General features: G+C 38.8%; 1 protein-coding gene across 1 annotated transcript in view; it reads right to left on the bottom strand.

The window, feature by feature from the left end:
* The window catches only part of TXK (TXK tyrosine kinase), a 93,087-nt gene that overhangs the window by 40,277 nt on the left and 37,834 nt on the right, over positions 1-14,976 (bottom strand). The window contains exons 6-8 of the mRNA XM_006894178.1: positions 10,597-10,676; positions 10,441-10,443; positions 5,921-6,045 (exon numbers count right to left, since the gene is read on the bottom strand). Of these exons, the coding sequence (XP_006894240.1) occupies positions 5,921-6,045; positions 10,441-10,443; positions 10,597-10,676 (208 nt within the window). The remainder of the gene's footprint in view (positions 1-5,920; positions 6,046-10,440; positions 10,444-10,596; positions 10,677-14,976) is intronic.

Genomic DNA, 14,976 nt, shown 5'->3' with positions numbered 1-14,976 from the left:
TCTCCTTCTATCCTCCTTGGTCATTGTCCAACTCTCTGATGCATAACAAGTGATTGCGAAGACCATGGCCTGTATCAGACGCACCTTAGTCTACAGAGAGACACCATTGCTCTTCAGTACTTTGGAGAGCAACAAACAATGGGGTTTTTTACTTGACCAGATCTCAAAAAACATAGTCATTAGTTCAAATGTAAAACCTGTACAAATTGTCATCAAGTTGGCTCCAAGCTATGATTGATAGGATTTGCAATGGTTGATACTATGGAAGTAGATAACCAGACCTTTCTTCCATGGTACCTCTGAGTATAATCAAATCTCAAGCTACAAATGCTAATTGTAGCCATTTGTATCACACATGGGCTTAAATTCAGAACCTTTCCCAAAAATGAATCAGGAAAAAGTGTCCCCCAATGCCATGATCTGCCCTTTTTTCATAGGACAAATTTGTCAAGTACAGACTATGAGTTCAAACCTCGGCACAACTACCTTCTAACACTGTGACCTTGAGCAAATTATCAGCTCTGTGCTTAATTTTCTCAACTGCAAAATGGAAATAATAATAGCAGCTGCCTTATATATAGGCTGCTTTAAAGATTAAACAAATAAGGGCACCTAAAAATACTCAGAGTAGGAACTCACTCGAAATAAATTTTCAAGAAAAGATCAGCTATTTCTGGGCCCCACACTTTCTCTTCTCTTTCTTTTTTAATCCCTCCTTTCTTTTCTCTTCTCATGAACAGCATCAAGATTATACATATTCAACCTTTGTTTTAAATTTATTCCTATCTGATTTAGTTTTTATTGTCAAAATTGTTGATGTCATCTTTATACCTATTAACAGTTATTTACATGCATGATGTTGCTGTTGTTAGGTGCCGTTGAGCCATAGATGACTCATAGTGACCCTATGAATGAAAGGCTTGAGCACAAATGCATAAGAGTAAAAAAAAATAAATCAAAAAATCTAAATCTGTGAAGCAGAAGAAATCCTCTTTTATTACCTGACCTTTCCTCCAGAGGTAAACATTACAGTTTCTAGCCCAGTAATGTAAAAATCTTTCCTAAACATCAACATAATTGGTTTCTATGGGCTTCAGTGTGTGTGTGGTAATGAAAAATATACATGGCGAAGCTGGGACTCTAATTCAGTGTTTTGGAGTATTTGTCTCCCACTTACTGACTTATCTCTGGCGTCTTTTCAGGCCAGCACATCCTGATTAACTTCATTTTTTACCCCACCTCACCACCACAACCACTTCATTTTTTTTTTCTTCTACAGAAGGGGAAAGAGGAGAGTGAGATAGAAAATGCAGAACAGGTTTTCTGGTGTGGAGGGTTTCTATCTTGAGCCACAGATATGTCCTTCCTGGCCGCACCTAGGTATTATGCCCTAGACTTTATGACATCTCTTAACCAAGGGCGCCCGGTGGCCTTGACTGGATGTTTTGCTGCTAATTCAAAGAATTTGTCCACAAATCTTTTTAATGTATTAGGGCATTCAGACCTTTTGTTTGCAGTTTTCTTCTTCATTTGAGTTATTGCTGTGGAGCTCTGGTGGCCTAGTTTGTAGGGAGAGGGTGCTGCTAACCTAATTCACTGAGGGTTCTGAGGGAGAAGGATAAACTCTCCCCCTATGTGACACACAGCCTTGGAAACCCGCTGACTCAGTTCCAGCTCAGTGTTAACGCACTATTTGGTGAGCTCTCTAAACAAACTCCCAGTGACCATCTAGAATATTCACATGCACTCATCTCCTAAATGGACCAAACCCTTGGGTTTATTCCTAATGTTTTGAAACAATGTGATGAAAAAGTGATCCCTTTCCAAAAGGGCAATTTTCCCCCCCCAACACAATATTCCGTGGAAGAAATTTTTTAAAGTACACTCCATGACAAGATGTCCAAACTTTGAAAAGTTACAGCGGGCTCCAGGTTCTGCAATGCTGAAGTAAAACGATTCCCCTGTGGCACCCAGTGGTCCAGCACATGTTGAAGGCCAGAAACATGATTGTAGTTGTGGTAGCAATTTCTGGAAGCACATATCTTCCCACAGATTATATTTTTTGCACAAATAGCAGTTCTTGTGAAGTACAACTTAGGGAAGAGAGTTAAATGTATTATTTGGTATGTTTGTGTAAGCCAAATTGTAACTGTGAAAGGCTGTGCAATTCTTTCTGTTCTTCAAACAAGGAAACACTTAAGTATGAGAGTTTTAAGGATAATTCTCTATTGCAACTGTCTAAAGTAAAGGGTAGACTTACGGAGGCAAAGAGAGTGGAGGTCCATTATTATGGCATTTGAAATGATACTACATTTAAATCAATTGCTATCAAGTCAATTATGACTTGACTGACTGATTTCTGGTGACACCACATGTATCTGAATAGAAGTTCATTCCACTGGATTTTGAATGTTTGGGATCTTTCAGAAGTAGATTGCCAGAATTTTCCCCAAAAGCATTAAAAAAAAAAAAAATACAAACATGTACCATCAGATCCAACTGGCACAGGAGGAGATCTGGAACCCCAAAGCACTTTTGAGTGGATTCAAACTGCTAACCTTTTGTTATAGTGAGCAGTTGAATGATCAATCATTTGTGCCACCACTCTGCCTATATATGTTGTGTGTCCCCCGAGTGAGATTTCAATCCATAGAAACCTAATGTGATGGGGTAGAACTGTTTCAGTAAGTTTTCTAGGTTCTAATCGTCTTCATTTCCCCCTTCCTTTAAAACATTTCTTTAACAGACAATGCAGTGAATCCTGTGAGCATGAGAACTTAACAAGTTTGTGGAGATTTTTTTCCAAATAGCACAGGTTTTCTGTCTCTGTTAGGGCATAGACACCACTTTTCTCTTCTTCTCTATTTAGTGAAGAATATATGAATTTTTCATTCTCTGCCACGTTTCTACCTTATGTGTTGTCTGAGATCTGTTGCGTCAGCTTTCGAGCCACATTATGACCATTTCCTTAGCCACCTTTTAACCCAGAACCATGTCCGTTACCAGCTTCACAACTTCTGCTGTTTCATGAGCTCATTGTTGCAATCACTTGTTGAACCATCTTGTTAAGGCCTGTCCTCTTTTTTTTGCTGTCTACTTTATCAAGCATGATATCTTTCTCCAAGGACTGAACCCTCCTGATAATATAGCTAAAATGATGTGAGGTGAAAATTCGCCATTCTTGTCCTCAAGGAGCATTCCAGTAGCATTTCTACCAAGATAAATTTGTTTATAACATCATGATAAACAGAGAAAAGCTTAACTTTGTCAAAGGTTTCATTTTACTTGGATTTACAATTAACACCCATGGTGACAGAAGTCAGAGATTCAAATGATCTATTGTGTTGGACTAATTTGCTGCAAAGGACTTTTTTAAAATGCCAAACAGTGAGGATGTCACTTAGAGGGTTAAGAGCCATAGAATTTTTCAGATGCCTGGTAGGAGCATGAAGTTAGACACTGATTAGGGAAGTCATAAGAAGTACTGAAGCTCTTGGATTGTGGTTATTGGCAGAGCCAACTACGACTTATAGTGACTCTATGAACATGGGTCTGAACCTTGTCCTATCATGCACGATTATCACTGTTCCTATCATAATCAAGTACATTCTGTTAGTCATTGTTTCAATCCATCCAAACATATTCTTCCTTTTTGGTTTTCTAACTTCAGGTTTTGCATATTCTAACATTTGGCTTTGTCTTCTTAAGCCATCCTTTGAAATCTACTACTCAGATCTCTGTTTATTGTCATTGTTGCTATTGTCATTAGGTGCTGTCGAGTACGCCTCACAGCGGCCCTGTGAACAGTGGATGTGAACCCCTTCCTAGGCTGTGTCATCTTCACACTTCCTGTCACACTACAGTGTGCCCTCCTAATGTGGTAAGAGCTCTGTTTAGGTGGAAGATAATATTTTGGCTCTTGTGGACTTATTTTCATTTTGTTCAGCTTCCCCTTGAAAATGCACGTGAGCAATTGATGATCACTTTTGAGGGTTCCTGACCTTCTTCTGATTGATGATATTGAGTTTCATCACTGTATCTTTCCAGTTCCTAACAGTTACTGCTCTTCATGTTAACACAAGTCACATCAGCAAATAAAGGTCCTTTATTGTCTACAAGTTTTATTTCACCTATGTCACTAAGTCTTAGGTGCTAGCTCTCCCCCCAGGCCTTTTCCATTGTCTTTGAAATGAAAGGCCTCATCTTCTAGCACTCAAGAGGACAATATTGTGCTGCCATTCAGAAGGTTGTCAAGGACCCATTATTTCAAAAGTACATAGCCAGTTCTGTTTCCCAGTTTGTCATTTGTCTGGAAGCACCACTGAAATATGTTCACTATGTGTGACCCTTCTGGCATTTACAATATCAGTGATATACCTCCCAGCAGTACAGCAACATGCAAGTCATCTCAGCACAACATACTGACAGACAAATGGTAGGTACCTTCCATAGGTCTCAATGTTTGCAGGACTGATTGCATGCTTACATGGTTAAAAATCTCAAAGGTTGTACACTGAATTGTAATTGTTTTTAAAATAGTCATTCTGTTTTGTTCTTTTATTCAAAGACAATACCCCAAAACTTTCAAAATTGATATTTCACAGTCAGGCTGGATGGAGCAGAGGTTAATTAGAGAATTGAGCTCATCCAAGCCACTGTCAGCACTTCTTTAAGTGGGGATGAGTTCTGATATGTTCATCAACTTCTGCTCTTTCTGCCAGGCAACTGTGAGACTTTATTGACCATGTAGAGGAAGAGGATTGCTTGAATTTCACTAGCTATTAATTTTGAAGAGGTCACAGGAGACATGGTCCTTACTTTCCTAGTTTGACCTAAGAAGGAGACTTTGCCCCAGTTATTAGACAAGAGAGGACTTCTCTCTTCAGCTTGTTTATAATCATCTTCTTTCAAATTGATCTTTGGGAATGGTGTTTCATTTCCATGGAGACGAAGGTCTAAGAAGTGACTCAGAATTCTGTAAAGTTGTTTTGGGACATCATGAATTGCCAAGATGGTACAATTAAAGGCAGAGGTTTGGTTATACAAATGTTTCTCTGTTATTTTTGTTATGTACCATTGAGTCAGGTCTCCCAGGATAATTAGAAATAGTTTTGTTAAGTACCATAACAGCATTTTGACCTTTCAAAATATTGCTGCTCAAAAAATGTTGAAATCTTAAAAAAAGCAAAAAAAAAGAAAAAAAAAGGCCCAATTACACAGCTGCTTAGAAAGTGTGCTGTGGCTAGCCTATAAAGGGGATTTCTGCTAAAGGATTTTGTCTGTTAGGGAAGGACTGGAAACTGAGGACCAACAAAGGGGCAGACCCCCATGTTAAGTTGCCCATTTGTTAGTAGCAATCCAAAGAAGTTTTCTGTTTGTCATGCTGAGAGGCGACAACTTTCAAGGATCTAACTCTCAGGTGAGGAGGATAAAGACACCCTTCTCTTGGTGTGAACCATGCAGAATTGGGCCAGCAACACACCATAAAGAAGAAGAAAGCTTGTTGCAGAACTTGCGTCTCATGTTTCCTACACCTTCTTTTAGACTATACTCTTTATGGGAGCAGATCTCCTGCAGAACTGGGGGCCTTGAGTCTCTGTCCTTTCAGTTAGCAGAGAAATGCTTGGCCATTGCACCACCAGGACTCTGTGTAAATTTCAAGAACAGAGAAGTAAGGACATAATCTATCTTTTCCCATTATCTATCATTTTTCTAACCAGGCAAAAATGTAAGACACTGACCTATCCCTCGTCACTTGAGTAGAAAAACAGAGCAGCATCGATGAGGAGAAGAATGACTCAGAAGATATGCTGTATTTCAAGTTCCTCAATGAGTTTTATCCTCTTGAGTACCTCAGAACCAAAGATGCATTGCCTCTCAAACACTCCCAGACACTCCTGGCTCGAAGCTTCACACTTACCAGCGGCATTGTGCTGGTGATACTTGATCAGCTCAGGGATTGATTGGAAGAGATGTCTTTCAGCCACATAGCACTGTCCTGAGTCATTCTTCTTAATTTGATAATGTTTGATGGCAGCCTCAGAACTTGTACAACCAAAAAATGTGAATAAGTGAATAAGTCAAAAGATCACCTCATTGCCAAACTTAGCCAATTCATTAAGCAACACAAACACACTTAAAACATGCTTAGGAAAAATAAGAATGCTTAGCAAAACCATGCACTGGAGAGCAAGTGGATTAAATGAAACACGCATCTCATCACCCCAGCAAAATTTCCCAACTATCTTATTGAGGCCTCAGATTCAAACATAACATCAATCAAAGTCGTCTAGAAGAAAAGAGTATTGTCCAAAAAAATTAACACTCGTTAATACATTTCATCATTTTTAGATTTTGATTAATATGACAATCGCTAAGCCACTACTATTTCAAGTACCAGCAGGCTCATCCATGGTAAGTATGTGTCAGTGGGATTTCAAACATACTAGGAGGAAAGAATTAGTTATCTACCTCTGAAAAGTAGTCAATGAAAATTCTATGGATCACAATAAAACACAGTCTAGAAGTAAGTTCTCTAGATTGTTGTTAGGTGTCATTGAGTTGAATATGACCCATAGCCACCCTATGAACAACAGATCTGAACCCTGTCCTCTCTGGTGCCATTCTGACACTGCCTGATACATTAAAGTCCATAGCGGCAGTCACTGTGTAAATCCACCTTGTTGAGGGTCTTCCTCTTCTTTGCCAGTCCTCTGCCTTTCTGAGGATCATGCCCCTCTCCAAAGAATAACCCCTTCTAAGCAACATACCCAAAGTATGTGAAGTGAAGCCTCATCATCTTTGACTACAAAGAGTACTCTGGCTGCACCCTCTCCAAGACATATTTGCTTGTTCTTTTGCAGTCCATGGGATGTTCAGTACTCTTCTCCAACACCATAACTCAAAGGCATCAATTCTTCCTCTGTCATCATTATTGATTGTTCAGCTCCCAGATGCATGGCAAATGATTGGGAAAACCAAGGCCTTAATCAGATACACCTTAGTCCTCAAACTGACATCACTACTCCTCAATAATTAATTTGGAGAGGTTTCTAACTGCAGATATTCCCAGTGCAATGCATCTCCTTATTTCCTGACTGCTGGTATCAAGGGTGTTGATTGTGGATCCAAGTAAGATGAAGTTGTTAACAGTTTCAATCTTTTCTCCATCAATCATGATGCTGCCTATCGACCCAGGGTAAGAATCTTTGTTTCCTTGACATTGAGACGCAATCCATAATGAAGGCTGTGTTCTTAGATCTTCTGCAACAAGTGATTCAAGTCCTCGTCACTTTCAACAAGCAACATTGTGTCTTCTGATTATTGCAAGTTATTGATGAATCTGCATCTTGATTCCACTCTCCTCTTCATGGAGTCCAGCTTCTTGAATAATTTGCTCAGCATATTGTTGCAGACCGAAGGTCCCAAAGAATGGAATAATTTTATAATTATTAATAATGAGACAAACAGCCAGGAATGAGATAAAGCAGAGAGCATAAAACAGGGGGGCAGCAGTTCTCGACTGAAGACCCCAAGCCAATCTTCTCTGTATCTTTATTGAAAATTATCAGGAAGTAAATCACAAAGAGAATTCAATGCAAATGAAGCCAAGCTCTTCCTATTGAAAACCTTCTGCTTGACTCAGGAGGGAGGGGTTCACAAATGCAAGAATTTGGTTTACCCTTAAGGATTGCCTGGATGCCTCAGGGTGAACTCTAGCTCAGGAAGTAACACTCCCTCTGTAGGGGGCCCCTTGCTCTCTCCTGGCTGCAGGGAACAACAGCTCATTTTCTATGATCTGCCACAAGAGAAATCCTAACTTATAAATCTGTAATTCCTTCAATTCCCGAACAAGGATTTTCATACAATATAAAGTTTGGCTTCCCATAACATATAGATTGAATAGGTGTGGAGACATAACATATAGATTGAATAGGTGTGGAGACATAATACAACCCTGACACACTCTTTTCTTAATTTTAAACTATGTAAGTTTCCCTTGCTCTGTTTGCACAGCAGTTTCCTGGTCAAGGTATAGGTTTCTCATGAGCACAGTTAAGTGCTCTGGTATTCTGGTATACATCTCAATGTTAGCCATAAAGTTATTATTCATACAGTCAAATGCCTTTGCATAGTCAATAAAGCATAAATAGGCCCTCTTTTGGTATTCCTTACTTTCAACCAGGATCAATCTGACATCAGCAGTGATATCCCTAGTTCTATAGCGTCTTCTAAATCCTGCTTGAACTTCTGGCAATTACCTATCTATGTGCTGTTCTGGTTGTACAGTTCTAGCTACTTTTGAATGATCTTCAGCAGTATTTTGCTTGCATGTGATATTAATGATATTGTTGGATAGTTTCCGCACTCTGTTGGATCACCTTTCTTGGGAATGGGAACAAATATGGACCTCCTCCAAATTGTTGGCCAGTCAGTTGTCCTCCAATTTTCCTGACACATACCGATAAGCAAATTCAGAGATGTGTCTGTTAATTGAAACAAGTCAACTGGTATCCCATCGATTCCTGGGACTTATTTTTTTTTTTGTCAATGTCTTCAATACAGCTTCAAAATTCCTTCTTCAGTGTCATCAGCTCCTTTTTAGATACTACTTTCTGAAGTTTCTCAGTGTCAGTCACTTCTTTTTGGTACAGTGACTCTTTATATTCCTCCATCAGCTCTTGATACTTTCTGGGTCATTCAGTTTACTGTTCATGTGAGATAGGAACTCTTATACATTGTTGGTGGGATTGGAAAATGGTACAACCACTCTGGAAGGCAGTTTGGCACTTCTTCAAAAGGCTGAACATAGAAATTCCATATGACCCAGTTTTCCATTGTTCGTAATATACCTCAAGGAAATGAGAACTGAGGCTCAAATGAAGACATGTACACCAATGTTCACAGCAGCATTATTCACCACTGCAAAAACGTGGAAACAGTCCAGGTGTCCAACCACAAATGAATGTATTAAGAAGTTGTGTTACATTTATACAGGAATACTATGCGACACGCAGGAGCAATCAGTTTTTTAAATTACTACCTAACTTGGGAGGGACTGGAGAGCATTATGCTGAGTGAACTAACTTAGTCCCACAAGGATGAATACTGTATAAAACCATTATTGTAGAATGAGTATGAGAATCCACGGTGGGGAAGAGGATGGAAGAAGAGGGGTAAGGAGGGCAGGAGCTGGGATATTAATCATAAGGTTGCACAATTCGACGGGTGGGGGTATGTGTGAAGGAGATGAGAAGGATCTTGTGTCAAAAATAGTGAATTAAAAAAATAGTGTATTCAAACTTTGTAAATAAATCAGTATAAAATAAAATAAAAAATTAAACAAAAAAATCTATCTGCCCATAGCACCTTTCTTTCAATATTGTAACTTGAAGCTTAAATTTATTTTTCTGTTCTCTCAGCTTGAGAAATGAAGAGAGTTCTTCTCTTTTTGTTCCTCAATTCCAGCTCTCTGCACATTCCATTATAGTTATTTGCTTTGTCTTCTCGAACTGCCCTTTGAAATATTCTGTTCAGCTCTTTTACTTTGACATGCTTTCCTTTTATTTTGGCTTCTAGACACTTTAGTGCCATTTTCAGTGTCTCATCTGACATCTGTTTCAATTTTTTTCTTTCTCCTCTATATTTGTAATGATCTTTTGCTTTCTTTATGGTGATATCTTTGATATCATCGCGTAACTCATCTGGGATTCAATCGTTGGTGTTCAGTGCTTCTTCTATTCTTAAGATGATCTTGGAATTTACATGGAATAAATTCAAGATCATATCTTGATTCTTGTGGACTTCAACTAAGTCTTTAGATTGGAAGGTAGTAAAAACATAAAGTAGCCTCAGCAATGAACTGGGAACATACCCACCAGTGTGAAGATGCACAGGACCAGGCAAGATTTCATTGTGATATGTACAAGGTTGTCACGAATCAGAACTGACTACATAACAAGTTAACAGGTAGCCAACATCATCATCTCAATGAAGCATGAAGAAGGTGATGTGTTTATCCTCCAACTTCCATTCCTCACTCATTAGAACCACTCCTGCACTGTTAACTCTCAAATAATAGTAGCCCAGTCATGGGATCTAATAGTCATACTCAAAGAATACCATCAAGCAGAAAAATTTAAGAAGCATCCTGAATGTAGGATAATTCGCTGGAGGTAAATTTCAGAGAACAGAATGTCAGGAAGGCACCATTAGTGTAATAGAATGCTTTTCCTTAATGGATAAGAAAAGAGAGGCAAAGAATGCATAAGAAATTCAATGTCAAAGAGACTACTGGTGCTAGAACTTGTAGTTTTCCTTTCTCCCAATTAAAAGTTTTCCTCTGATAGTAAGAAGCTGTGATGCAATCCCAAAGACATATAGTTCAAATCCACCAGCTGCTCTGTGGAAGGAAGGGCAGTCTTTTCCCATGAGATTTACTGTCTCTGAAAGTGTGCCAGAGAGTCAGCTATAAATCGGTCTCGACTCAATGACACAACACAACAAACACGCTAGAATACATTACGTGATGACACCTCCATAAAAAAAGCCCCAGTAATTATTATTTCTAAAGAAATTTCAATCATAACTACTTACCTTCTACCTCGTACAAAGAGAGAAATTGTGTAAGATCCCAGGTGTCTTGAATCTCTGACAATAAATGCACCTTCTTTAGCCTGCAAAATAATTAATTGTACTTAGAAAGACCAACTAAAAAATTAAAAACTTATTATAAAACATTAAAATTGTTTTCACACATGCACATTGTTTACTTTTGAGTTTAGAAGTCATCCTTATTATAGAGTTTATAATGTGATATTTTAAACCCAATGGTGTTTTTTTTTGTTTAAAAGTTTTGTATTCCATGAGAACTAGTACCAAACAGATTCCTATATCAGCAAGTATCTTAGAAGGAATTAAAACCCCTCATAAGGACAAATAATACATAAGACCATTATTGTAAAAATAGAAGGATTACTAGCAGGATATGTACAATGGTCCAGTGGGGAAGGAGGAAAGGGCAGGGAGGCCAAAGGTGGGGAGGGGAGAGACCATGGGGTGAGGGAGGGAGGAGGTGACGGAATTGGGAAAGAGCCAGTGGGAACCTGAGAAGATAGGGTAATAATGGGCATAGATCCAAGGGGATTAATTTTATAAAACACAATGTATGGGAATGAGCCTATGAAACACAATGTGGATGAAGGAATGTGTGAAACAGAATATATATGAATGAAACAATGTATATAAATTTTGTGTGTAAACAAATATAAAATAAATTTAACCTCCCCCATAAAAGAAGTTCTGTATACCAAAACGTTGTACCCTACCATTAGATTATGATTGTGATGTTGATCAAATAGTAGACAAAAATAGCTAAGGGAACAAAAGAACTCTCAGACTGACTGATAGTGTTGTCACTGAAATGAAGCAATCTAGCAAGTCAGGATGGGAGAAGAAAACAAATCTAGAAAAAGGGATGCATGAGAAGGATGAAGAGAGGATGGTTTTGAATGAACTTGGAGACAAAACTAGAAGGGGCTATCTAGTTCCAGTCGAGAAATAGGAAAGATGAAAAAAAGAAATGGAACAGAAATAATATTTTAAGAAGGTTTTTAAAATTATTATTAATTTTAATGAATATTTCCAGAGATTTGGGATTTCCATTCGTTCTTTGTCGCACTTTTCTCCCTGCCCACCCCACACTTCCAGTTCATTCTTCTCTTTGAAAAGTGAAAGAAAAACTCTTTCACTGTTATACAATCCCTCCCCCAAGTCCACTCCACTATGCAGCCTTCATTCTGGACTCAAGTCATGACAATAATACCTAATCATATATATACCTTTTAAACAGTTCTCTCTCTCATCTGTTTCCATGTAGCCTACATAATTTATCCCATCTTTCTCAGTCTCTCCCCCAACCCCTCTGTCAGTCCCATTTTACAATAGTGACACTATGTAGTATTTGTCCTTATGTGACTGAGATATTTCACTCAACAGAAGAAGTTTTATGTTAGACTATTGAATGATTCTCCTTAAACAATTGTTAGGGGATTCCAAGAAAGCCTTGATTTGCCTTTTAATTTAATCTCTGATCCAAGCCACCATCTTTGCAATTACTTGCTATGCATCAGAAAGCTGGATAATGACTAGGGATGATAGGAGAGTTGATGCCTTTGAGCTGTGGCGCTGAAGAAGAGTATTGAATATATTATGGACTGCTAGGAGAACAAACAAGTTCGTACTGGAGATAGTGAAACTGGGCTGCTCCTTGGAGGCAAAGATTCTGAAGCTTCATCTGACATACTTTGGACGTGTTGCAAGGAGAGACCCGTCCTTGGAGAGGGACGTCATGCTTGGGAGGGTGGAGGGACAGTGTAAGAGAGGAAGGTCCTTGATGAGGTGGATGGATTCAGTGACTGGGGTATTTGCAATTACTTGCTATGCATCAGAAAGCTGGACACTGACTAGAGATGATAGAAGGAGAATTGAAGGCTTTGAGGTGTGGTGCTGGAGAAGAATATTGAATATACCATGGACTGCTAAGAGAACAAACAGGTTAATTCCGGAGAGAGTGAAACCAGGTTGCTCCTTGAGTCTAACCTATTTGGGCATGCTTTAATGAGGGACCAGTCTTTGGAGAGCAACATCATGCTTGGGAGGGTGGAGGGACAGCACAAGAGAGGAAGACCCTCTATGAGATGGATTCAGTGACTGGGGTAATGGGGGTAGATGTGTCAGAGAAAATAAGATTAGCACAGGACAGAGCAGTGTTTAGGGCTGTTGTAGACAGGGTCCCTATAAGTCGTAGATGACTCAATGGCTTATAACAACAATACCATAATTTTCCTTCTGTTATTGACTTAGGTCACTTAGCATAATTTCCTCTAGATTCACTCATGTTGTGTAGTGTTTCACAAATTCTTAAACATTCGTTAGTGTTACATAGCACTCTAATAAGAAACTTAGTTTCTGTTGTCATTTATCCACTGATTGATGGACACTTGGGTTGTTTTCATCTCTTTGCAATTGTAAACTATGCTGCAGTACACATGGGAATACGTATATAAATTTGTCACAGCTCTTATTATTTTGGGATATATAAGTAGTAACGCAATTGCTGGGTCAAACGGTTTTTTTATTCCCAACTCATGGGGTTGAACCATTTTACATTCTTACTGGCAGTGTGTAAGAGTTCCAATCTCTCCACCTCTTTGCCAGCATTTTTGGAGAGGAGTGTTTCTTATACTAAACAAAGGAAGCATAGAATTTGCAGAGGAAAATACTGAGACATTTGACTACCCTTCCACTATTGTTGAGCTGATATTGACTCACACTGACCCTATAAGGCAGAGAAGTGTCCCAAATGGGTTTGAGGCTGTGTAAAAAAAAAAAAAAATCTTAACAGAAGCAAACTGCTACATCTTTCTTTGATGGTGCAGCTGATAGGTAGGAACCACTGGTTAACAGTTCAATTACTGGCCTGCAGGAAGTACTACCAGAGCCCCTAATTTAACTACACTTAGATTTTTTTTTTTATTTCATTTAGGACACTTGGATTTTTAAAATTCTATGTTAGAAAATAAAACAAAAAAAGATTTTTAAAAAGCTAGAAAGTGGAAGAATAGATTTGCAACATGTAAGTAACAAAAGATCAGTATTGGCAATATATCTTAAACATATACAAGTAACTTAAAATGGCAATAACTTTATGAAAAATGAATAAAAGAAAATTAACTAGTATGTCATGGAAGATAAACCAGTTAGAAGATAAGAACACAAAAAGATCCTCGGTCTCACTGATACTTAAGGAAATACGCCTTTTGAAAAATAAGTGTTATTTCCTTGAATTGAAAGTTACTGAATTAGGGCAAGGGTGTGGGTGTGTGTGTGTGTGTGTGTGTGTGTGTGTGTGTGTGAAACAACTGTTGGCAAGAAGGTGGAGAACCAATGCATCTTATTCTTTGTGGAAATTAAATTAGAAATTACTTGGAAAGTAATGAGCGTGATCACTTTGAAACTTGATTTAGAAATATCAAGGAATATCCAAATCCCCGGTTAGAAACTAGCTGGCAAAGGAAAGTTTGGAAGTTTGAGCCCGCCCAAAGACACCTTGTAAGAAGGACCTGAAAAAATCCAGAGTAACTGGGGATTGTTCTTGTTTCTGCTTAATACCATCTAGTTGGAACCAACCCATAGCTGATTCGACCCACGTGTTGTAACATTAAATATGCATAGATCCTGTGACAAAATATTCTAGTTCTGGGTATACTGTTGTTTGTGTTATGTGCCGTCGAGTTGCTTGGAGTCGCTTGCGACTCATAGCCACCCTGTGCACAACAGTCTTAAACCCTGCTCTATGCTGTGCCAATCGCACTGCCTCTGACACATCCATCCCGATTACCCCAGTCACTGAATCAATCCACCTCATAGAGGGTGTTCCCTTCCTGCGCTGTCCCTCCACCCTCCCAAGAATGATGTCCCTCTCCAAGGACCTGTCCCTCCTTACAACATGTCCAAAGTATGTCACACGAAGCCTCAGAATCCTTGCCTCCAAGGAGCAGCCTGATTTAACCCTCTCCAGGATGAATCTGTTTGTTTTCTTGGCAGTCCATAGTATATTCAATACTCTTCTCCAGCACCACAGCTCAAAGGCATCAATTATCCTTCTATCCTCCTTAGTCATTGTCCAACTCTCCAATGCATAACAAGTGATTGTGAAAAGGTTGAAATTAATATAGTCCCTATAGTTCTCAGCTGAATTAAACTTAAGTTTCTATAGTTCTCAGCTAAGTTAATTTTTAAAGCCCCACACCCAGGTATCCAGGGCAACAGTATTTCAAGAATAGCTAGCAGAAAGGCAGAGCAAGTAAGCTCAACTGATAACCCATGTGCCTTTGTTTTCCGACTGATAACCAATGTATCTTGTGCTTTTCCACTGCCCTGGAGTTTGAACTCACTGTATACTTAAGAATTTAT

Source organism: Elephantulus edwardii, unplaced genomic scaffold, assembly GCF_000299155.1.
Source record: "Elephantulus edwardii isolate Elephantulus edwardi_28Jun2011 unplaced genomic scaffold, EleEdw1.0 scaffold00137, whole genome shotgun sequence".
Taxonomy (NCBI): Eukaryota; Metazoa; Chordata; class Mammalia; order Macroscelidea; family Macroscelididae; genus Elephantulus; species Elephantulus edwardii.
Note: the sequence above shows the minus strand (reverse complement) of the source record. Positions and strands in the feature narration are given on the sequence as shown.